General features: G+C 37.5%; 4 protein-coding genes and 1 non-coding gene across 8 annotated transcripts; all 5 read left to right on the forward strand.

Moving 5' to 3' along the window:
* Positions 1 to 1,851: 1,851 nt before the first annotated feature.
* Positions 1,852 to 5,789, forward strand: LOC9303072 (probable polyol transporter 6). The gene is made up of 6 exons (XM_021016740.1): positions 1,852 to 2,208; positions 2,491 to 3,871; positions 3,990 to 4,053; positions 4,226 to 4,501; positions 4,583 to 4,798; positions 5,490 to 5,789. The coding sequence occupies exons 1-6, from the start codon at positions 2,106 to 2,108 to the stop codon at positions 5,550 to 5,552; spliced, it is 2,103 nt and encodes a 700-aa protein (XP_020872399.1). The 5' UTR covers positions 1,852 to 2,105; the 3' UTR covers positions 5,553 to 5,789.
* Positions 5,790 to 6,103: 314 nt separating this feature from the next.
* On the forward strand, positions 6,104 to 8,593 carry LOC9303073 (plant-specific TFIIB-related protein 1). 2 transcript variants are annotated; one of them, XM_021017105.1, is made up of 4 exons: positions 6,146 to 6,763; positions 7,345 to 7,503; positions 7,631 to 7,789; positions 7,875 to 8,124. In XM_021017105.1, the coding sequence occupies exons 1-4, from the start codon at positions 6,182 to 6,184 to the stop codon at positions 8,082 to 8,084; spliced, it is 1,110 nt and encodes a 369-aa protein (XP_020872764.1). In that variant the 5' UTR covers positions 6,146 to 6,181; the 3' UTR covers positions 8,085 to 8,124. The 2 variants fall into 2 exon arrangements, with proteins under 2 accessions (XP_002867001.1, XP_020872764.1); XM_002866955.2 differs by having other exon boundaries at positions 6,104 to 6,763; positions 7,631 to 8,593.
* Positions 8,594 to 12,502: 3,909 nt separating this feature from the next.
* LOC9305100 (random slug protein 5) lies at positions 12,503 to 15,184 on the forward strand. Of its 3 annotated transcripts, none has more exons than XM_021017106.1 (6): positions 12,503 to 12,871; positions 13,621 to 13,725; positions 13,812 to 13,988; positions 14,088 to 14,186; positions 14,267 to 14,512; positions 14,615 to 15,184. In XM_021017106.1, exons 2-6 carry the CDS (start codon positions 13,669 to 13,671, stop codon positions 14,915 to 14,917), a joined length of 882 nt encoding a protein of 293 aa, XP_020872765.1. In that variant the 5' UTR covers positions 12,503 to 12,871; positions 13,621 to 13,668; the 3' UTR covers positions 14,918 to 15,184. The 3 variants fall into 3 exon arrangements, with proteins under 3 accessions (XP_020872765.1, XP_020872768.1, XP_020872766.1); XM_021017109.1 differs by lacking the exon at positions 12,503 to 12,871 and adding an exon at positions 12,938 to 13,003; XM_021017107.1 differs by lacking the exon at positions 12,503 to 12,871 and adding an exon at positions 13,281 to 13,477.
* A 119-nt stretch (positions 15,185 to 15,303) lies between these two features.
* On the forward strand, positions 15,304 to 15,377 carry TRNAI-UAU. The gene has a single exon. It is a non-coding gene; the product is annotated as a tRNA-Ile (tRNA).
* An 85-nt stretch (positions 15,378 to 15,462) lies between these two features.
* On the forward strand, positions 15,463 to 20,600 carry LOC9303075 (vam6/Vps39-like protein). The gene is made up of 12 exons (XM_021017104.1): positions 15,463 to 16,076; positions 16,182 to 16,393; positions 16,606 to 16,737; positions 16,836 to 16,979; positions 17,154 to 17,266; positions 17,379 to 17,814; positions 18,005 to 18,334; positions 18,538 to 18,759; positions 18,839 to 19,081; positions 19,315 to 19,770; positions 19,862 to 19,960; positions 20,126 to 20,600. The coding sequence occupies exons 1-12, from the start codon at positions 15,662 to 15,664 to the stop codon at positions 20,324 to 20,326; spliced, it is 3,003 nt and encodes a 1,000-aa protein (XP_020872763.1). The 5' UTR covers positions 15,463 to 15,661; the 3' UTR covers positions 20,327 to 20,600.
* The last annotated feature ends 2,815 nt before the right edge of the window (positions 20,601 to 23,415 follow it).

Raw genomic sequence — 23,415 nt, forward strand, 5'->3', positions numbered from 1 at the left:
TTGATACAAAATAAAATTCATCAACAACATCATCATCACATAACCAAGGTTGATGTCAACGTGTTTAAAACGTTAATCATCTTGCGCAGTGTTTGCTTATGTCCACTTACTGGCTGAGGTTTAGTATAGGACTTGTTTAGATATAGACTATATCATATAGTCTATATATTTTATTTTGTATCAATAGCTATAAATTTAATAAAAAGATTGAAAACAAAACGAAAATTACATAAAGTAATACTATATAGTCTACATTTTGTGTATGTTTTTATTTTTCTGTATTATAATAATTACACTAATGACTCTTTAATACTATTTTAATATAAATTTTGGAACATTTTTGTTGAAAAGTATGCTTTCTTCATACTAATAGTAACAAATCAAATATAAATTTTGACGACAGAATCCAATAACACCACTCGTCCGGAAACAGAACAGTACAAAGTTGGTGAATAAAATCTGTGAAATTATTAAGTGAGCTTTTGAGAAACGTGATCTACTTTGATGTACTAAAGTCAACTTTTAACAATGAAAACAAAATCTGAAAAATTAACAACGTTATATCAGAAATGTAAATAAACTGTAATGTCGTTTCAACAGTTGATTCCACGATGGTGTTTTCGTTTCTAAGACAAAAGCTCCCCTTTGACAAAAAAAAAGAAAAAAAGAAAAAAAAGACAAAAGCTCCCAAGATCTAAAATATTAGAAATGATTTTAAATGTGCTTTTAACTTAGCAGACAATTTGGTTAAAAGAATAAAAGTGGTAATGAGCTGATGCTATGCTGGCGGCTACAATCTCTAAAATCTGTAAAGCATATGCAAACTAAAAGCCAAAGCACCAAATGAAACCGGGTTATGTTTGTTGTCTAACAGACGACGTTTTCTGATAAATAATCCTCCACGAAATTGAAAGATCCAATGTATCCCAAAAATAGTTTTTGATGGGTTACACTTGAAGTATTAACTCCACTGTATGAACCAATAGCACGTCATTTACGTATGTTATAGTTTCAAATCTCACCCACAACCACAACCCGTTATCACCAAAAAAAAATTTTCACCTAAGTTTATCAACATGAGGATATTTGTATGATTAAGAAAATACAGCAAATCTCCTAAATAAGTTTTTTTTTTTTTGGCTGTTGCCCTAATTAACAAAAAAAGTACTTGGCTTTTCACATGATTCAAAGTCTAAACTAATGAAACCCTTTTGGATTTTCTTAAATCTAAATGGGATAGCCACTTGACTTTTCGGGCAAATCATCTAAAACTTCAAACTTTGAAAATTTATTAGAATGGACCCATGACGTTTTACACTCTGACTCTCCATAGTTGACTCCATGAGTCCAGCCAAATCATGTGTTTGGTTACACAGTGACATAAATTTCAAAAATATTCACGAGGATAAAAGCAAGAAAATTGCTGCAAAAAAAAAAAAAAGCAAGAAAATTTTAAAAATTTCACGAGGATAAAAACAAAAAGCACCTATTAGAAATAGCTCTTATCCAATAATAACGGACTCGTGTCGGTGTCTACCCATATCTTACGAAATCGAGAAAAAATTAAAATCTCCGCTAGTCCAAATTCACCCCCAAGAAGTCAACGTTGTTACACATTCGTTCTTATCCAAAATCAAAAGTTTAACTTATTAACGGCTAATGCCAACTCAGGTTTACACAACAGAGTTTCCAAGTTTAGAGTCTGGTCAAGCTGTTAATTATTATTTACTTAAGTAGTTAAGGTCTGTAATTAGAATCTTTGATCGGGTCTTTAGTATTTTATCACAAAACATGTTTCTTTCTATAAATATGTATTAAAACATGTGGATGACTCTTGTCCATTGGATTCAAATAACTAAATCCTCTCTTAAGATTAGCTTGTGGCTTTCACGAGTACAGCTTCTCTGTTTTGTCAACTATTTTTTTTCTATATAATCACCGAATCTTTTCCTTGGTAGTGAGAGAGCAAGAGAGATTAATAAGACCAAACTCTCAACGAACTTTTAGATAAAAGCTTATAATTGAGAGAGACATAGATCGATAAAGGTCTCTATACTTTTACAGTTTTCTTGTATATTTTCTGGTAACGTGGTGGTGAATTAATCATGGCCGATCAAATTATCTCCGGCGAGAAGCCGGCCGGAGTTAATAGATTTGCTCTTCAATGTGCGATTGTCGCCTCCATCGTCTCCATCATCTTCGGTTACGGTAAGTATTTAATAGAGAAATCTCCAAAAACTAACATTTGTTGTTCAAAATCATTGGGGTTGAAATTTGAGAAAATATTCAATAGAAATTATATTTGTGTTAGTAACTTTAAAAATTACAGAGAATAATAAGCTGCTAGACTCCGTGGAATCAAAAATTATGGCCGTGTTTACTTTGTTTAAAAGTTTTTGATGTCAGATTTATGTTTTTGGTTAGATATTTTTTACTCTCTAGAAATATGATTTATGATCATGAGAATTGATAAGATATGTATTTGTGTAGATACTGGGGTTATGAGTGGAGCGATGGTGTTTATAGAAGAAGATTTGAAGACAAACGACGTTCAAATCGAAGTTCTCACCGGAATTCTCAACCTTTGTGCCCTTGTCGGATCATTGCTCGCCGGAAGAACGTCGGACATAATCGGACGGCGTTACACAATCGTCTTGGCCTCAATACTATTCATGTTGGGCTCAATAATGATGGGTTGGGGTCCAAATTATCCGGTGCTCCTATCCGGTAGATGCACCGCTGGACTCGGAGTTGGTTTTGCTCTGATGGTTGCTCCTGTTTACTCGGCCGAGATCGCAACTGCTTCACATAGAGGACTCTTAGCTTCTCTGCCTCACCTTTGTATCAGTATAGGAATTTTACTAGGTTATCTCGTGAATTACTTCTTCTCCAAGTTACCTATGCATATCGGTTGGAGACTCATGCTCGGTATAGCCGCGGTTCCGTCCCTGGTGCTAGCGTTCGGGATCTTGAAAATGCCGGAATCTCCACGGTGGTTGATTATGCAAGGCCGTCTCAAGGAAGGCAAGGAGATATTGGAATTGGTATCGAATTCCCCTGAAGAAGCGGAACTCCGCTTTCAAGACATCAAATCCGCTGCGGGAATCGACCCGAAATGCGTAGACGATGTTGTGAAAATGGAGGGTAAGAAGACTCATGGTGAAGGAGTGTGGAAAGAACTCATTTTAAGACCAACCCCAGCAGTAAGAAGAGTTCTTTTAACCGCTCTTGGGATTCATTTCTTCCAACACGCCACCGGAATCGAAGCCGTGCTTTTATACGGTCCGCGGATCTTCAAGAAAGCAGGAATCACGACTAAAGACAAGCTTTTCCTGGTTACAATCGGTGTCGGAATCATGAAAACGACGTTTATTTTCACAGCGACTTTATTGTTAGACAAGGTAGGTCGGAGGAAGCTTTTGTTGACCAGCGTTGGAGGAATGGTGATTGCGTTGACAATGCTAGGATTTGGGCTTACCATGGCCCAGAACGCTGGCGGGAAATTAGCGTGGGCTTTGGTACTGAGCATAGTTGCGGCTTATAGTTTCGTCGCTGTTTTCTCTATTGGGCTTGGCCCAATAACTTGGGTCTACAGCTCTGAGGTTTTCCCGTTGAAACTTCGGGCCCAAGGAGCGAGTCTCGGCGTTGCGGTGAACAGAATAATGAACGCCACCGTGTCGATGTCGTTTCTGTCGTTGACTAGTGCGATAACCACCGGCGGAGCTTTCTTTATGTTCGCCGGAGTCGCGGCGGTGGCTTGGAATTTCTTCTTCTTCCTCTTACCGGAGACGAAAGGAAAATCACTTGAAGAAATCGAAGCGCTTTTTCAAAGAGACGGCGATAAAGTACGCGGCGAAAACAGCGCAGCTTAGCATGTTGAATAGATGAATCTTTTAAAAACGACTGCGTTTTAGATGTACTTTTGTGTGGCTTTTATCAAATTATAAATCAACGGTCAAGATCGACGCACACTTTATTATTTTTTCAAGTACCAATTTAAGATCAACGGCTAATACATCGCTATTACTAGCTACATTAGCTAACAATGGGCCAGTAGTGTGAATGAAGAGAGTGAACTGAGTTTTTTTTCTTTTTTTTAAAGTTCTCTCAGATTTAACAAAATCGAGCCGACACTTTCGCGATTACACTGAATCTACTGAAATCGATTCACGAGAGCTCAGATTTGGTGTTAGCATCACTCGCTAAGCAAGATTATTGAGTGTAATTTGTATTTGAGATCGAGATGAAGGAGGACGATGCATTGCCGACGACGACGACTGGTACGGCGACGGGAACAGCTATTGCGAATTCGAAGAAGGAAAACTCTGACTCGGTTTTGTTTGGAAGAGGTCGATACAAGTTCTGGGCGTTTGCTGCGATTTTGCTTTTGGCTTTTTGGTCGATGTTCACTGGCACCGTCACTCTCCGGTTATCTACCGGGAATCTAAACCGGTTATCGGAAGATCTAGGGATTCCGAACTATGCAAACCTTGACGTTCTGGTTATTTACTCACTCTCTCTTTCTATTTCGGTTGATTTGATTGTAGTCTGATTTTGAGGTTTGGATTCTGTGGTGTTTTAGGAAATGGAGGAGAGGGAGAAAGTGGTGAAGCATATGTGGGATGTGTATACTAGTAGTCGTCGGATCAAATTGCCTAGATTTTGGCAAGAGGCTTTTGTTGCTGCTTATGAAGAACTCACTAGTGATGTTCCTGGGGTTAGAGAAGCTGCTATTGGTGAAATCGCCAAGATGTCGGTGCGGTCTATTACTCTTGATCCACCTCCTTCTAGATCAATGGTGATGGTTCTTGCTTTAAACTTCGCTTCTTTTTCACTGGATTAGTCACTTGGAATCAATAGATAGATGGTAGATCTTACCTCTGTGCTGGAGTAAACAGTAATGTTCATCTAGAGTTTAGATCTTGAGGGTACTTTGGTTGTTCAATTTGATGGTCAAGTTCTGTGTCTTTAAAATTTTAGTGTTACTCTTTTTAAGTTATTACCTGTTAAAGATTGTGTGTCTATACTCTATCTTTGTTTGTGATTGATGACCAGCTATATGAATCCATGCTTGATATCCAAACATTCAAAGACCATTATCAACTTTCTATACTCATAGTACCTTATAATGGTCAAGGTCTAGTTTTTCTGGAGATTGGGTATGATGATCTAGTGTCAGAGTAAAGGTTACTACTTTTTCGAGATTCTGGTTGGTCTGTATTATAGCATGTGATTGAGCAGATTATGTCTTCTTAGAAATGTGTTATGAGATTTCAGATAGCTATAGCTTTCGGTTTTGTTTCTTGCATTTATTGCTAAACCCCTTTTGTGAAAGTTTGTTGATCAAGTCTTGTAGAGCTTCCATCAGCCCAACTTAGCTTCTTGATCAGGATTCATCTTTTAATTTCTTCTCTTAAATTGTTCATAGGCTTAACCTGAGTGTTCGGATGTACCTAAACTCTCTTTTCTTTTTTTGGGTTTGTTTTCAGAGTGCAAGTGATTTGGGAAGAAACTTGAAGAGAATTCTACACAAGCCAGCAGCTAGTAGCTGATGATGATATTGGTAACACACGTTTTTACAGATAAACTTAAGATCATATCTACTTACTTCCTGAAGCCAGAAGATGAACTACCAAATGGATAGAGTTCATTTTTGAATATTTAAATTCATGCTTCGAAATCAAATTGCTCCTTTTATATTCTGTCTATTGGTAATTACATAGAGCTACTTTTATAAATATATGTAGAAACAATGGATCCTTATGATATATATTTCTTCTTCTGATATCTTCAAAACTTAGGACTCCTGAATCTGTGTGTTTAGTGGCAAAGTCAAAGGCAACGTTTGCCACTGACCCACTGTAGATTACCAAATTAATGAGATTTGATAATGAGATTAAGATTTGATAATGAGATAACGAAAAAATGTTCCAAAATCTCCTAATTTCAAGTCCTAGTCTCCATTGTTGCAAATGAACATTCTTTTTTCCCATTGAATTTGTTTAGTATATTGGAAAATTATAAATTGATCCAAAATAAAAAAAGTGTAATTCTTATTAATTCCCAGAAGAACGATTTTGCGCGGTTTTTTTTTTTTTTTTATTTACTCTTGTCGTATAAAACAGCTTTATCACACTCACGTGTGAGAGAAAAAAAAAAAAAAAAGTAAAGAAACACAAAAATGAAGTGTCCGTACTGTTCATCGACGCAGGGACGGTGTGCCACCACAAGCTCCGGTAGATCAATAACGGAGTGCTCATCTTGCGGTCGCGTAATGGAAGAACGTCAGACGCAAAACCATCACCTCTTCCATCTCCGAGCCCAAGACACTCCTCTCTGTCTCGTCACTTCTGATCTCCAAACGGCGACGCAACCGTCTCTTGAAGACGAGGAAGATCCGTTCGAACCTACTGGATTCATCACCGCTTTCTCTACCTGGTCCCTCGAGCCAAGCCCGATCTTCGCTCGCTCCTCCCTCTCTTTCTCCGGTCATCTCGCTGAACTCGAACGAACCCTAGAACTCGCTTCGTCTACATCGAATTCGAATTCGTCGACTGTTGTGGTGGATAATCTTAGGGCTTATATGCAGATTATCGATGTGGCGTCGATTTTAGGGTTGGATTGCGATATCTCTGAGCATGCTTTCCAGTTGTTTAGGGATTGTTGCTCAGCTACTTGCTTGCGAAACAGAAGCGTTGAAGCTTTAGCCACTGCTTGCCTTGTTCAAGCTATTAGGGAAGCTCAGGAGCCTAGAACTCTTCAGGTTATTAGAGAACCTATTTCATCACAAGTTTTAATGGCTGATTCAGCTACTGAGCCTCAATTTCTTGAAGTTACATTGCTAGATCAAGATATTTGGTATTAATTCTTAGGATTTTCGTTGTAGCAACTAATGAATTGGGGTAATTTGATGACTGTTGAAGTTAGAAAACCATTTCGTTCTCATCGTTTTGAGTTGAAAGAAGTTGTGACTATTTGGTTGATTCTGGATAAATCATCAATGCAATTTTTTGACTTTCGAATTGAAGAACTAGGACCAGTATATGCTAGGTTTCTGAAGCTTGTGTGTTTGCTTGAAGGAATCAAGCTTCCATGTTGGTGTACTTTATCTTCAATAACTGTTCTTATCATTTGTCGTAGTTGTTTGATGATATTTTTGACTTGTTTTGTTCGTAAATTAGCTTCTAGATGGATATCCTATCCTAGAAAATTTCTTTTCTAGAGGCAAGTTTTGTTACAACCAAATGTGGACCATCACTTATGAACTTATGGAGTAGCACTTCTTTCACTTCATTATTAGGAATTGATTTTTGGCTAATGTCTTTGTCTTGCTTTGCACAATAGGAAATCTCCATTGCAGCCAATGTACAGCAGAAGGAAATTGGGAAGTACATCAAGATTTTAGGAGAAGCTCTACAACTAAGTCAACCCATCAACAGTAACTCTATATCAGTTCATATGCCAAGATTCTGTACCCTCCTTCAACTTAACAAATCTGCTCAGGTGTGCCACTTAACTTATACTTCTTTTTGAGAGGCCTAAAATCCAACGTGAATAGCTTATCAATGCCTGGACTTTTTCTCAAATGCTTTTTCTGGATCCAAACTTTGTCTGTTTTAAATCTTCCTAGGAACTAGCAACACATATTGGAGAAGTTGTTATCAACAAATGCTTCTGCACCCGTAGAAACCCGATCAGCATTTCTGCAGCTGCAATCTATCTGGCATGTCAGCTTGAAGACAAAAGAAAGACACAAGCAGAGATATGTAAAATAACCGGACTAACCGAGGTAACTCTACGCAAAGTCTATAAGGAACTGCTAGAGAATTGGGACGATCTACTTCCATCTAACTACACACCAGCTGTGCCACCAGAGAAAGCATTTCCCACCACCACAATCTCCACAACCCGCTCAACAACTCCTAGAGCCGCGGATCCGCCTGAGCCTAGTTTCGTGGACAGAGACAAGCCATCTGTCAAACCAATCGAAACTTCCGATCATACCTACCAACAACCCAAAGGCAAAGAAGATAAGCAGCCAAAATTCAGACAGCCTTGGCTGTTTGGAACTGCCAGTGTCATGAACCCAGGGGAGATGATAAGCGAGCCAGCAAAACCTAATAATATGGACTATGAGAAGCAACAACTCGATAAGCAGCAGCAGCTAGGCGATAAGGAGACATTGCCTATATATCTAAGACAACACAACCAATTCCCTTCAAATCCATCTCCATCTACAGGTATCAGCACAATCAATTGGTCATTCCGACCATCTGGCTCCCCTGGATCTTCCAGCAACTTGCCTGTTGTTCATCCGCCAAAACTGCCTCCGGGGTATGCTGAGATTAGAGGTAGTGGATCTCAAACAGGAAGCAGGAATGCTAATAATCCCCATGGAGACTTCTGCTAGAGAAACTATTAAATTAGTCTTTAAGGTGATGATAATCTTCATTTCGTTTCTCTCCAATTTTTACTGAAACACAATGCACATACTCTTGTCTTTGCGTGTATGCATATACATTATCTATGTAAAATATGCTTCCGAACAGCTGCCGCATTTGATCTTGGGCTTTATATTAGCCCATTTACTTTATGGCCCATTATCATTTTTTAAACTACGTAATCTCAAGAATTAAAGTGAAAGATTTATCTAGAAGGTGGGCCAACAAGAGTATTTTGTGATTTTCTTTTAATTAAAGAAAAGAACAGGAAAATATGGAAGAGTCGTGAAGGAACTTGCTACGAAGATACCATTTGTCAAAGAGAAAACGTGCTTAGGTACGACGCAATGAATCGGTAAAACACCAACAACCCATATTAGCTGTCCCTTTCCAAAACGCCTTTTATTTTTTTTTCTTCTTTTGTGTAAAACAACCGCCTCACATTAAAAACGCCCCTAAACACGTAATCTCTCCAACAAGATCAATCTTAGACCGTCGATCTTACATATAATCAATTAATCTCGTCCGTCCATTAGTCCTAACCCTCTATATATAACAACGCGTAGACCTTATTAAGTTTCTCATACCCGCTTAATTCATTGATTCATTCAATTTTTGTTCATCGTTTTCTCTAGATCTCCCTTTTATATCGTCGTATCGGAGGTTTTCCGATGAAGATCGTAACAGATCTGCTTCCGATCTAAAGATCGGCGTCTTATACGAAGAGATCCAGAGGCTCCGGTTGATTCCTCGGCAGAAGACGGAACGTCGCGGTCGAGCTCCGAAGATCGGTTGAAGAACTGGTAATTATGGCTTCTCGTAACTGGATCTGATAATCGATTCGTTTAATTCGATTGAATTCTTTGTAATTATGATATTTATTCGGTGATTTAAAATTCCAGATCTGATCTTAGATCATGAATCGGCCTCGAGGTTCGTCAGATGTACGATATGCTCTCTACTGAGCTTGTGATTAGGTGACGATTTCGTCAATTATTGATGGAGCTAGAGAGAGAGGAGAGATTGAAGAAGAGAGAAGAAGCTGATATGTGATATTGATGTGAGTTAAGTTGATTGATGGATGTATGAGATGTTTATAGGGACGATATAGTTCTGAATAAACATCTTTGTCATCCGACCTTTGCCATGACAGGTGCGCTTGCATGGCAGGTCACCAAAAATCCTTAATAAAAAAAAAAGTTTCGTGGTTGTTGAGGGGAGTTCGCACGGGGGATTTTTTTTGCCCGGGTTCTCCCCTCTCGTGTGTGTGTGTGTCTTGCTTCTCGCTCTTTCACACTCTGATTCCTTTGATCTCCATTCGTTCTCAAAAATTCTCTGAATACCACAGAAATATTCTCGATCCGGATCTTAAGATCAGCGGATCTGGAGACAAGCTGGCCTATTCAAAATCCAACATCCACCAACAAACAAAGGTACTTTTAATTTGAGTTTTAATTCTACGTTTTATTCTTTTATTTGCATCATACAGTATAACAAATCTGACTCCCAGTATTCATAACAACTTCGAATCATCGGGTTTAATTTTTGTGCACTCATACTCAAAATTCATTGTTGCAAATCATTATTCTCAAAATAATTTCACTAAGTAATCATGGAAAATTAAATTGTTTTGTCGATTACCACCATGTTTGTTAATTTCGGAAATGCAATTGTATATGTATGCACTTTATCGATCTTCTATTGTTCGTAGTTTTTTTTTGGTGTAAGTAAAGTCATTCATCGATCTACTATTGTATAATACCTACATAAAGTATCAGTAGTGAAATTTCTTTGCCCAATTCTACAGAATTTTATTTTATTTAGTAATTATAGAGTCGCATATGTTATTTATATGACCTGGATTTGCTCACGGCTGCACTGTCAAGAGCTATGACTACAATAGCTAGCTTCCGGAGAAGAAATAACATGAGTATCGAAGGTATCTGATTTTTTTTGGTATGATGGCGGTTGGACTCAATTCGAACCTGTAGCTTTGTTTCGATTAATCTTTACTTTGAATTATCGTTGTATTTGTTCAATAAGTTTGCTTTAGACTTTTGCACTCTGATGGGATCATTCAAATAACATTAATTCAGTTTCAATTCTATGCATTGATCTTTGATTTATGTCATGCAACTTTGTGGTTTTACTGTTTCAAATTATTTCCATTTGACGATTTATACATGTTTCAAGTGTCACAAGTTTGATTTTTGTCTAATTTGGTACTATTATAGACTCTGCAACCATGGGCTTTCGTCTTCATGATGTTTCAAGTGGGGAGAAAGATTGGAGCAACTATATTAAAATGAATGTCGGTAGCCTATGGACTTAAACCAAAATGGACAAAGGTTTGACCTAATAGATCTGTAAGCTCAAAATGGTAGAGCTCTCGTTATGAGAGGTTGGTGGTTCGAATCCACCCAGATCTGTCTGCTTTCTACCCTTTTTCACCTTATCATGTCATTGGATAATCCTAATTTTGAATTTAAGTTAGGGAATATGATTGACCTATCGGCTGTTATTGCTAAAATTATCAAGTCTCTTTTTACCTGAGCAACCGGCACGAAGGAAGGTGGAATGAAGCATCGTTAAAGCAACGGCGACTATACATTGATATTCTGTCTAGATGTGTTATTTGGATTACAAGCAACTAAGCAAGGACCATAATTCACTCCCACAGGCCACAGCCATAAAAGTCATATTTTTATGATTAGCCCTAACTAATGAAAGATGATTGCAAAATTCTGTTCATCACCTTTTTTTTTTTTTTGAAAACGATTCTGTTCATCACCTTTGGGATATAAATCAAGGCTAACTCGTTCACAATAATTGAAGTTATCCCATGTTTTGCTTGTTAAAGTAAATTAATTATGTATTATATTTGCAGTGACAAAATAAATTGTTATGCTTTCAGGGTACAAGAAGATCTGAACCAAGGCAATGAACGAGAAAGTGCATATGTGCGGGGCGGAGGAGGCTAGAGATTATAGAGGAACTGAACAGGTTATTGGCAGAACTTCTTTGTATTTGCTGGTCCACAGAGAGTTTCGTGACTTGCGTTTTGACAACGTTAAGATTTGGTCGGACTATATAGCTGCTTTTGAAGCGGTTAACAATCCGATTAAATGGCCGCGATACCGTAATTTTGTTAGTCGTATAAAACACGCTTTATCCGATTAAATGGCCGCTTCAATCGTCTCTTTCTTTTTAATTTTTATGTTTTAGAGATGTATGGCTCTGTTTTTTATTTTATGTGGTTTACAAACTCTGTTTCAAGTTCTTCGTTTACATTTTGAAATTAAACTAGACGACAAAAAAAATTGAAAATTATTCTTTCAATTTAGTATGAAATTAAGATAATTCATAAAAAGAAACTATTCCGAAAATGTATATATAGATATTGATGTGGTAACAACAACAACGATTTATAATGTACAAATAAAAGGATAATATACAATAACATTATTCTCAGTATTATACCTATTTGAGAGAAGACCAATAACATTATTATTTAGTAGAAGAGTTGATAAAAAAGTATCAAATCAAAAAACGATTTGGTGTCGGATTCACGTCACATGGTGTTATTTTAATTTTATGCCATTTAGTAATCGTTCCAATGTCAATCCACGGACCGTTTTGATTTGATTAAACCAAATCATACGCACATGATTGCGATTATAAACCTAATCTTTAATGTTTTAAAAATCAATTGATCGAGTAAAACATTTACATTTTAATTATTTTAATATTAGCTGATGCTGTCTTTTATGGACTTTTCTTCTTTCTTTTTGTTATTCTACCTAAAGGTCCTAAACCACGAAAGAGTGGTTTGCACATAATGATGAATATATACGTTTGAAAAATTGTTACATTTTTATTCTTGGAAGCTAATTAGTGAGTTCAGTAAGTTTTCTAATAGTAATTGCCTGTTCTCGATCGACACAATAGATAAAGACAAATAAATTAGCAATATATATATATATAAAAAAAAAAGACAGATAAGAGTTTGTTAAACGTGAGAGAAGGTTAGAATTTTGGAAAATCACCAAATTATTACTTCACCAATTTCGGATCTTGTCCTCTTGTCATAAAATCATTTCAGATCTGATTTTTATTTGGTCCAACGCCAATATTGAAAATTCATTTATATACAAAAAAAAAAAAATAGTTATTATTTTCAACCAATGGGCCTTTCACAATAACATACATAGGGCCAGCTTTAAAGTGTTTAATTTTACATGCCACATAAATTGGTTAATAATAATACATTTTCTTCACGTTTCTCGCTTTTTAAGTCCCTTTGAAGTGGGAATGATACTCGCGTGACTACCAAACTTCATTGATCCTCTCTCTTTCTCTCTCTCTCTCTCTGTGATCAGTTTAATCTCTACTGAAGAAAGAACGAAAGAAAGAAAGATCCGTATTATTAGGTAAGAATGAGATTCTCTTTTTTACGTTTCGATTTTGATTCCTTTTGTTTTAAATAAAGAAAGATCATATCGTTTTGCTTCGATTTAGCTTCCTTCTGTTTACAAGTCTCTCTTTATGAAGATCATAATTCCGTGAGCTTCATAAATTTCTCGTTTTTTTGTTTGTTAATTATCTATGTGATGATTGTATTTTTACTGATATTTTAGAAATGTTTAGGTTTCATTATCATATTTTGAAAAAGTTTCATGGTGACCAAAAAAAAAAGAAAGAAAAATTTGATGGATGAGATGTTGGAGAATTGTTTTGTATTCCATTCATGGAATTTAATTCTTATGCTAAATTCGTTTTTTTGTGTGCTTTAAAAAAAGTCAAAATGTAATAAATTCTTTGTTACAAGAATCATTTATAGCCATATTTATGTTTTTTGACAAGTCGATTTCATGCTTTCTAGAAGATTAGACACCTAGTTATATTTATCTTGTAGGGAATTATTTATCAGATGTGAAGAAGATTCAAAGTTGGATGATAACGAAAATTTTCATACCTCATTTGAGATCTTCATGTAGTAAATAAATACAAATAGAATTCTTGATCCCGTTTTAGATGTAAGATTTTCTTGTGTTTATCAGTTTTTCTATTGATAGCCGATTATTAAAACCTTTTTGCTTAATCTTGGATCTGATTTAGTATATAAAAGATAGTTTTGCTTTTTAAATTGGACTTAAAACTCTGATTTGATCGTTTCTAGGCTTTGAAGCTGTCTCCTCAAAGTTTAAAGATTGTTGTTTAATCAAACATGTTCAGAAGAAGGAATGCTCACCAACTCGAGGATGATTCTCACAAAGAGAACAAGGTACAAGAATCTTCTTAATTCTTTTACTATATGAGAACATTAATATATACTTTCGAAAGTATTAAAGATACTTCTACAAGTTTCAGGTTAGAGAATTGAAATCCGCAATAGGACCACTATCGGGACATAGTTTAGTTTTCTGCTCTGATGCTTCATTGAGGAGATATTTGGATGCTCGTAATTGGAATGTGGAAAAAGCTAAGAAAATGATTGAAGAGACTCTTAAATGGAGATCAACCTATAAACCTCAAGAGATCCGTTGGGTAAAATTTGAGTTTATTATGTACTTCATTTTATTCTTCTTGTTTTTTTTTTTTGTTTTTTCTTACTTTTTTGAATCATCTTTTTCTGATTCTCTTTAGAATCAAGTAGCACATGAAGGTGAGACTGGAAAAATTTCAAGAGCTAGTTTTCATGATCGACAAGGTAGAGTCGTGCTTATAATGAGACCCGCATTGCAGGTAACTAAGCCGATTTTTCGCCTTTTGGAACTTTTTCTTGAGTTTTAAAAACTCATAACTTACTTAATCTTATGAAACAGAACTCAACATCATCAGAAGGTAATATCAAGCATTTGGTCTATCTTCTTGAAAATGCAATCCTAAATCTTCCCAAGGGACAAGAACAAATGTCTTGGCTCATCGATTTCACTGGTTGGTCTATGGCTGCTAATGTTCCTATGAAAACAACACGCGAAATCATCCACATTCTACAGAATCATTACCCTGAGAGACTCGGTATCGCCTTTCTCTACAATCCACCAAGAATCTTCCAAGCAGTCTACAAGGTACAAAAAAACATTCATCACTACAACACAACCATCAAAATTGTCTCTCTTTCATTGTCTTTAAAAAAGTTTCACTATATACCTACTCTTTTATTCATGTAGGCTGCTAAGTACTTCTTGGACCCATGTACAGCTGAAAAGGTGAAATTTGTGTACCCAAAAGACAAAGCAAGTGATGAACTGATGACATCACACTTTGATATTGAGAATCTCCCCAAGGAATTTGGAGGAGAAGCAACACTAGAGTATGATCATGAGGATTTCTCAAGACTAATGTGTGAAGACGATCTCAAAACCGCAAAATACTGGGGATTGGAGGAGAAGCACTATCCGAAACCAAACGGTTTCTCTGCATCCGATGTTGTTCCTGAGCCGGCAACTCCTATTGCATCAGCCGCTAGCTGAGAGTTGAATATATAATATACACAGAGAAACAAGAAGAGAAGAAGAATAAAGGTTTATTCTCATTGATAGAAGAAGGAGCCATTAGAATGTGCTGGTAAACTTGGAAATTAATAATTTCAAGTCTTTGCCTCTTTTTCTTATTAGTGAGCCAAAGACTTTTGAATGTTTTAATTAGAAGAGCTTATGTATGTGTGAGAGAACATTGTTACCATGTGTAATACTACTAGTTTTGTGTTCATTAATTGAAATATGAGATTATCTCTTTTTGTTCTTATGTATTCAAGTTAGTTATTAAATTATTGCTCTTCTTGACTTATTGGTTTTTCCTAACGAAGTAATCAAATAAGACAGAGTAAATATATTAATTGAACTTAATGTTCACAATCGGTCCCGTAGCTCAGTTGGTTAGAGCGTTGGTCTTATGAGCCGAAGGTCGCGGGTTCGAGCCCCGCCGGGACCATCTGTCCTGATTTCATTAAATTTATAATTTTGCGATTTTTTTTTTTTTTTTTAAATCAACGCACGTTCGATTGTGAAGAAATCAATCATCTCTGTTTCTGCTTCCAAGTGAATGAATTCAAAGCTCAGAAATTGAAAGATTGAAACTTTTTTTTTAATTAATAAAAATCGTTTCTTTGTAATCATTGGACTAGGGTTCATGATCCTACCCATCAATTGGCTTTTGAACACCATGAATCTTTGGTGATTAACCCAGAACCCAGAAAATTTTCAAAGCTCGACGATATGGTTCACAACGCTTATGATTCGTTTCAGCTTCTCAAAGATTGTCCCGCTAGGATCGATGCTGTTGAATCCTACGGCTCTAAGCTCTTCGCCGGATGCTATGACGGTTCTCTCCGCATTTACTCTCCACCGGAATCTTCTGCCTCTGATCCGTCGGAGCTGCATCAAGAGACTTTCGTGCTTGAGACGACCGTGGCTGGATTCTCTAAGAAACCGATTGTGGCGATGGAAGTTTTGGCTTCAAGAGAGTTGCTTTTGTCTCTCTCTGAGTCAATTGCGTTTCATGGGCTTCCTAATTTGGAGACTGTTGCTGTGATTACTAAAGCTAAAGGTGCTAATGCTTATTCGTGGGATGATCGGCGTGGGTTCTTGTGTTTCTCTAGGCAAAAGAGGGTTTGTGTTTTCAAGCACGATGGTAAAAATCTCTGAGATTTTGTACTTGATTCTGAATCATGAGTCTACACATTGGGTTGGATTTTTTTACAAAGAGTTGTTTCTGTTGATTGGTGGTATTGTTTAGGAGGAGGTGGATTTGTAGAGGTCAGAGACTATGGAGTTCCTGATACTGTCAAGTCGATTTCTTGGTGTGGAGAAAACATCTGTTTAGGCATTAAAAAGGAGTATGTGATACTTAACACTGCTAATGGGACACTCTCTGAGGTGTTTCCTTCTGGTAGGGTTGCTCCTCCTCTCGTGATATCTCTACCTTCTGGTGAACTTCTTTTGGGAAAGGTAGTTATGGTTTTCCTCTTTCCCCATTCAATGTATTTGCTCGGTTTTCTTATGAATACTGTACAAACATTGTGGTAGCATTTGTTGTGTGTGATATTTATTCTTCATTGTATCTGTCATCTTCTCGACCCCAATTTTGTAACTTTTATTTCTTCGTAGAGGTCAGGATGTTTTGGAAACCTGTCTTCATTGGTTTCTTCTTGTACATGTAGGAGAACATTGGAGTTTTTGTTGATCAAAATGGGAAGCTCCTTCAAACAGAGAGAATTTGTTGGTCAGAGGCCCCAACGTCTATTGTCATTCAAAACCCTTATGCAATAGCCTTGTTGCCTCGTCGAGTTGAGGTATATAGAGTTCCTGCCTAGTGTTATTCCAGTTTTGGCTTTCTTCTAGTTTCTGGATACCTGTTATGTGCTTATGCCTTTTGGCTTTGTTTTGATAGGTTCGCTTGCTCCGAAGTCCATATCCTTTAATACAGACAATTGTTCTTCAAAACATTCGTCGCCTGGTCAAGAGCAACAATGCTGTGATTGTTGGTTTGGATAACTCTGTTTATGTTCTCTTCCCTGTGTCTATTGGTGCCCAGGTATTCACTTTAGCCCTGAGAATTTTGATGTTTCTTTTTGCTGCTCATAGTTTCATGTGGATGAATATGAAAATGTGTTACATCGGTTGAATATGACACTATTTCAGTATTCTTTATAGAGACTTTGATGTAACTCGCATTAGCTGCTTTTGAAAAGGTTGAGTTTCATCGCAGATTGTGCAATTAACAGCTTCGGGAAACTTTGAGGAAGCCTTAGCTCTATGCAAAGTACTCCCCCCTGAAGAGTCAAGCCTACGAGCTGCGAAAGAGAGTTCGATTCATACAAGGTTTGTAAAGCTAGAAGCCTTTCTCTTCCTTCTACTAGTTACACTTTAATCGTAATGTGCAGTTCATGGGAATCTTTTTGTTCATATTTGTTGTCTCGTTATCATGATACAGATTTGCTCATTATCTTTTTGAGAATGGGAGCTATGAGGAAGCCATGGAACACTTCCTCGCATCTCAAGTAGATATCACGCATGTACTTTCCATGTATCCATCCATCATTCTTCCTAAAACAACTATTATTCCTCAACCAGATAAGATGGTGGACATTTCTGGTGATGAAGCATCTCTGTCAAGAGGTTCATCCGGCATTTCAGATGATATGGAGTCTTCATCTCCTCGCTATTTTTTGGAATCTGAGGACAATACAGCCCTTGAATCTAAGAAAATGAGTTACAACACTTTGATGGCTCTTATAAAGTACTTGCAGAAGAGGAGGCCAGCTGTTATCGAGAAGGCCACTTCTGAAGGAACAGAAGAGGTCATTTCGGATGCTGTTGGTAAAAGTTATGGGGCATATGATTCATCTAAGTCTAAGAAGTCCAGCAAGGTGCAGATGATTTATCTTCCGCAATAGCTAATTGATGACTAGGTCTTGGATTATAACACTTTATAAGCTTTTGGGAGCTACTGACTGACTAATTCCTTGGAAGTTGATGCATAGATAATATAAGCAGCTTCCCTTGATTTTTACGTTTGATAGTAATTTTCTTGGGGATGTACCATCTTTTTTTCTGCAGGGACGTGGTATGATCCCTCTTAATTCAGGTGCCAGAGAGATGGCTGCAATCCTTGATACAGCTCTTCTCCAAGCACTTCTACACACTGGCCAGTCTGGATCTGCTATAGAGTTATTAAAGGGTGTCAACTACTGTGACGTTAAGATTTGTGAGGAGATTCTTATGAAAAGTAAAAATTATTCTGCACTATTAGAACTATTCAAGAGCAATTCGATGCACCATGAAGCCCTTAAGCTTCTTAATCAGCTGGCGGAGGAGTCCAAATCAGACCAGTCACAAACTGAAGTTACACAGATATTTAGTCCTGAGTTGATCATTGAATATCTCAAGGCAGGTTTTCTCGGTGCTAACCTTTTCTCTAGTCTATCTTTAAATTCTAAATTGTTATAGAAAAGAAAACTACAAATTTGTTAACCACGTTTGATTTTGGTACTGACTGAAGATAACTTGGTCTATATTCCCATTTTAAAGTGGAGAATTCTAAGAAACAGCTGTGAGATGCTAACTTTCTGTTGGTGGATTTCTCTCTGCAGCCTCTCTGCAGGACTGATCCTATGCTTGTCTTGGAGTACTCTATGCTTGTCCTGGAAAGCTGTCCAACTCAAACCATCGACTTGTTTTTGTCTGGAAATATCTCAGCCGACCTTGTCAATTCGTATCTGAAGCAGCATGCTCCAAATATGCAGGGTAGATATTTAGAACTTATGATGGCTATGAATGAAACCGCAGTTTCTGGAAATCTCCAAAACGAGATGGTGAGGAAATAGAACTTATGGAAAGCATTTTCATTGAGTTAACATTACATATTTTTGGCACTAAAAATTTGGATTACAGGTACAAATCTACCTTTCAGAAGTGCTTGACTTGTATGCTGCAAAGAGTGCGCAGCAGAAATGGAATGAGAAGGATCATCCTCCCGAAAGGAAAAAACTATTGTCTGCGTTAGAGAGCATCTCCGGATATAGTCCACAGCCTTTGTTGAAGCGTCTTCCACGTGATGCTCTCTATGAAGAGCGTGCAGTTATATTGGGTAAAATGAATCAACATGAGCTTGCTTTATCAATCTATGTTCATAAGGTACCTATCGATAATCTCCTCGTATAACAAATATCATTGATTTCCTTGGCCAAATAAGCTTATAAATGTTGGCTAGTTGTGCTTAAAAAACACTTTGATATGAAAATGCATGGTGTAGTAGATGAGTATATCATTGTATAGATAAGTATATTGTGAAATCATTCAGAATTCAGATATCCATGGATTCTATGGAGTGTTTCTTATGGCTTAACTCATTGAGGTTTTTCTTATAGCTTCATGCACCTGATCTGGCGCTGGCTTACTGTGATCGTATATATGAGTCCGTTTCTTATCTACCATCTGGAAAACCGTCAAGCAATATCTACCTCACAGTGCTACAAATATACCTGAACCCTAAGAAAAGCGCAAAAGACTTTGCAAAACGAATTGTAGCTCTAGGATCATTCGAAAGTTCAGAGACTACAAAGATGATGGACTCTGTTTTATCTTCAAAAGCTAAAGGAGGCCGATCCAAGAAAATTGTTGCAATAGAAGGTGCTGAGGATATGCGAGTTGGTCTCAGTAGCAGCACTGACAGTGGAAGAAGCGATGTTGATGCTGAAGAACCCTTGGAAGAAGGAGACTCCACCGTTATGATCTCTGAGGTTCTTGATCTGTTGAGCCAAAGGTGGGAGAGAATCAACGGTGCACAAGCCCTCAAGCTTTTACCTAGAGAAACTAAACTTCAGGTAAATGTTTTTGAATCTGACTTATTAATATCCCATTACTACTTACTAGTATCTTATTGAAGCTCACTTATTCTTTATCCAATTCATACAGAACCTACTTCCGTTCCTTGCACCCCTTCTAAGAAATTCAAGTGAAGCACACAGGAACTTTTCAGTCATCAAGAGTTTGAGACAGAGTGAAAACTTACAGGTATGTTTTTGTGTTTCTGGAAGCCAAAGTAATCACATGCATAATCCATACCTTTCTCAATCAAATCTTAGTATGAATAAGTCTATTGATACCGCATATGCTACTATAAACTATTGGCAGCTCGCATTAAAAGAAACCCTTATGTGAAATTGATGTGAAAAATAGGTGAAAGAGGAACTGTACAAACATAGGAAAGGAGTAGCGCAAGTAACAAGCGATAGCATGTGCTCATTGTGCAACAAGAAGATCGGGACAAGCGTCTTTGCTGTTTATCCCAATGGGAAAACGTTAGTTCACTTTGTCTGCTTCAGAGATTCTCAAGGCATGAAAGCTGTTTCTAAGACATCACATGGAAGAAGACGATGAGAGGTCATCATCATCATTACTGTAACAAAGAGGTTTAAGACACTAAACCATCTTTTCTTTTTACAAAACTCCCAAAGTGCAATTAAAGAAAAAGCTCCTTTCGTTGTTTGTCTGTTTATAGAGAGATAGTTGGAGCTAAATTTTTTGGTTGTGTTTTCTTCATTGTTTTTTTTTGTTTGTTTGGTTGAAAATGATGGTCTTGACAAAACCAGTTTGATTCTTGTTGTAAAATCTGTTTTCGAGTTAGTTTATATAAGATTTTGTGTTATTGGGACTTGGTCGAAGAGAAAACAAAACTATATGTAAATACAATATGATATATAGGCCAATACACGTGGGCTAGATTAGGCTTTATCAGGCTTTAACGGCCCACTTAGATTATATAATAAGATTAGAAGTCACGTGTAGGCATGGAAAAAAAACCGCTAACCAAATAACCGACCGAACCCGAACCGAAAAAAATCGAACCAAATCCGAACCGAAATTTTTAAAATAACCGAATGATTAGTAAAATCCCATATTCAAACTAACCGAAACCGAACCGAACCGAATCGATAACCAAACGGTTAACCGAAATATCCAAAAACATATAAGATACCCAAAAATAATATACAAAATTATAATTATAAACTCAAAATATTAATTATTTTTAGAATCAAAACAATCAAACACTTTAAATAATCAAAATATGCAAATATTGTTTGTTATATTTGTCAAAGTTAAATACTCTATTAAAAAATTGAATCAAATTTTATTTTTCTTTATAATATTTTATTTTTTTGTATTTTTTTTTGTATTTTTTTCGGTTAGCTTTGGTTAGTTTCGGTAAATTTCGGTTATTTTGAGTAAAAACCCGAACCAAACCGAATGTGATAAAAGTTTAGTTAGTTATAGTTATTTATTTAAATATCCAAATCGAACAAAACTGAACCAAAATTCCTAAAATATCTGAATGGTTATTATATTACTATATCCAAACTAACCGAAACTGAATGCAACCGAACCGAAACCGAATGTCCAGGCCTAATCACGTGAGGTGAGGAGACATGACATGTAATGTGAAATTACAAAGTCGAACACCTAGTGTCTTGGGGTAATCGTTAGGGCTAGGTTTCGTGTTCTACGAAGCAAAGAGCAGAAGAGAGAGAGAGAGAGGCATCTTTTGGGAAAGCGGTGGTCGTATCTCAATTGAACCAAAAATTAACCAATCTCAAGACCGATCCGATTCTCTTTGTTCCCTGTCTCTCTGGGTCTCTTGGTGTTCTTTTAATCTTTTTATATTCATCATACTCTTTCCGGTTTCACGTATTTTGTCCATTCGTGTTTGGCGGCACACGACGTCCTCCTACAACAAGATTATTGTATTGATATTCTTTTTTTCTAAATTGTAAATATTTCATAGATAATGAAAAAGTTTAGGTTACAAACATAGATTTGAAAACCTATGCATATGGATTCATGGTAAAAAGAATAAAAACATGGAAACATAATAAACGGTTAATTAAAACCAAGTTTTCGGTCCATCTTCTCAACCCCGTAAATAAAGCTATGAAGCAAAGGGAAAAGATGAAGCGATTACGTTCTGATCTATCCTTCCCGAATGAAAGTGCAAAGTAGAAGGGCTTTTGCTTAAAATGGAAAACCTTAAAGTGACGGACCAAGAGCTTTAGAAGCCTTTCGCAGGAGACCCGAGACCGAGCCGTCAACGGTTTGAACACTCCAAATCTACGATCACTTACTCTCCCCGCTTCAAGTGAGATCGATTCTTCAATTCAATCCATGAGCTTTCCTAGAAACGGAACCTCACACGCCAAAAACCAGAGATGCAAGCTCCCTCTAACCAAGTTCCTCCTCGAAGTCAGCAGCGCAGAGCAAGATAAGAAAAATCACCACTGCATCAGAAGTCTTTAGCCCTACTAGCTCCTCTAAAGCTCAATCCAAAAGACAAAGAAAAACGCACGGAAAGCAAGCTAACTTCAAAACAAAAGCACTGTCAAAAAGAAGCCACAGGAAAGAACAAGTCTTGAACAAAACCAAAGAGCCGAAATGCAAACGGAGATCTGAAAAGTAGTAGGTAACAAGCTACCACCGATAGCTAACGCCACAACTTGAAAACACCATTGCAGCTGCACAAAGGAGGCAAAGAGCATCCAAATCGTCGACAAAGCTTAACTAGCCACAAGAACCATGCTCCTAAAAATTCTGCTACTGTCCCCAAGCAGAGTAGGCCAACAGAGACATGGTTCTCCTAAAATCAAGCTCGACGAAGACAACTAGACGACCTTAGAAAAACCAATAACAGCCAAACTTTGATTACCTATGTGGAGGAGAAACAGAAAAGAGAGGCTGAGGCATCAGAAGCAACAGCGGGCCAACGGAGAACACTGACCAAAGCTGGAGAACCAGACACTGCGCTAAAGAAAGCCTCTCAGTTCAAACTCCAACACACAAAATCGACACGCACGTAGCGGACAGAGGTTTCAAGCGAGCGGGGGCAAGCTGTCCTCAAGGCGAACTCCCGACTCAGAGAAACCCGAGACCCCGGTAGACACGAGCCAAAACGCGGTGGTTAGACCAAGAGAGATCTTGGAAAAAATTACTCCGAGCCAGGAAGAGAGACGCCACCACGACGAAGCCAAGGGAAGCACGCTCGACCAACGGAAATCACCAGGAAGAAGGAGATCTAGAGCAGATCTACAAACAAAAGCTTGCTCTGCCGAAGAGAAGCGAGACACTTGGACCGAAGATGAGAGCCTCTACCAATGTCCAGCACCGTCTACAGGCAGTGGAGGGAGAGGGCAGGAGAAACCAGTCACCGGAAAACCGGCCGTCGCGCACGGAGAACCTTCAACACACACCACGAGAACCAAAGAAGAAACGACCCTCCAGAGCCTTCAAGAACACATGTGAAGAAGAGAGCAAGTAACCAAGAGCCCTCTCACAGTGTCGGTCAGAACCAAACACCGGAGAGGCAAGGGCGGCGGAGATTTAGGGTTGTCACAGAAAAATCGCTTTGGGGGAGAAGATTTGGGGGCGCGTGGATGAAACGCGCTGTTTTTCTCAAAATCGATATAGAGTGAGGACTCTAT

Source organism: Arabidopsis lyrata, assembly GCF_000004255.2.
Source record: "Arabidopsis lyrata subsp. lyrata unplaced genomic scaffold ARALYscaffold_7, whole genome shotgun sequence".
NCBI lineage: Eukaryota > Viridiplantae > Streptophyta > Magnoliopsida > Brassicales > Brassicaceae > Arabidopsis > Arabidopsis lyrata.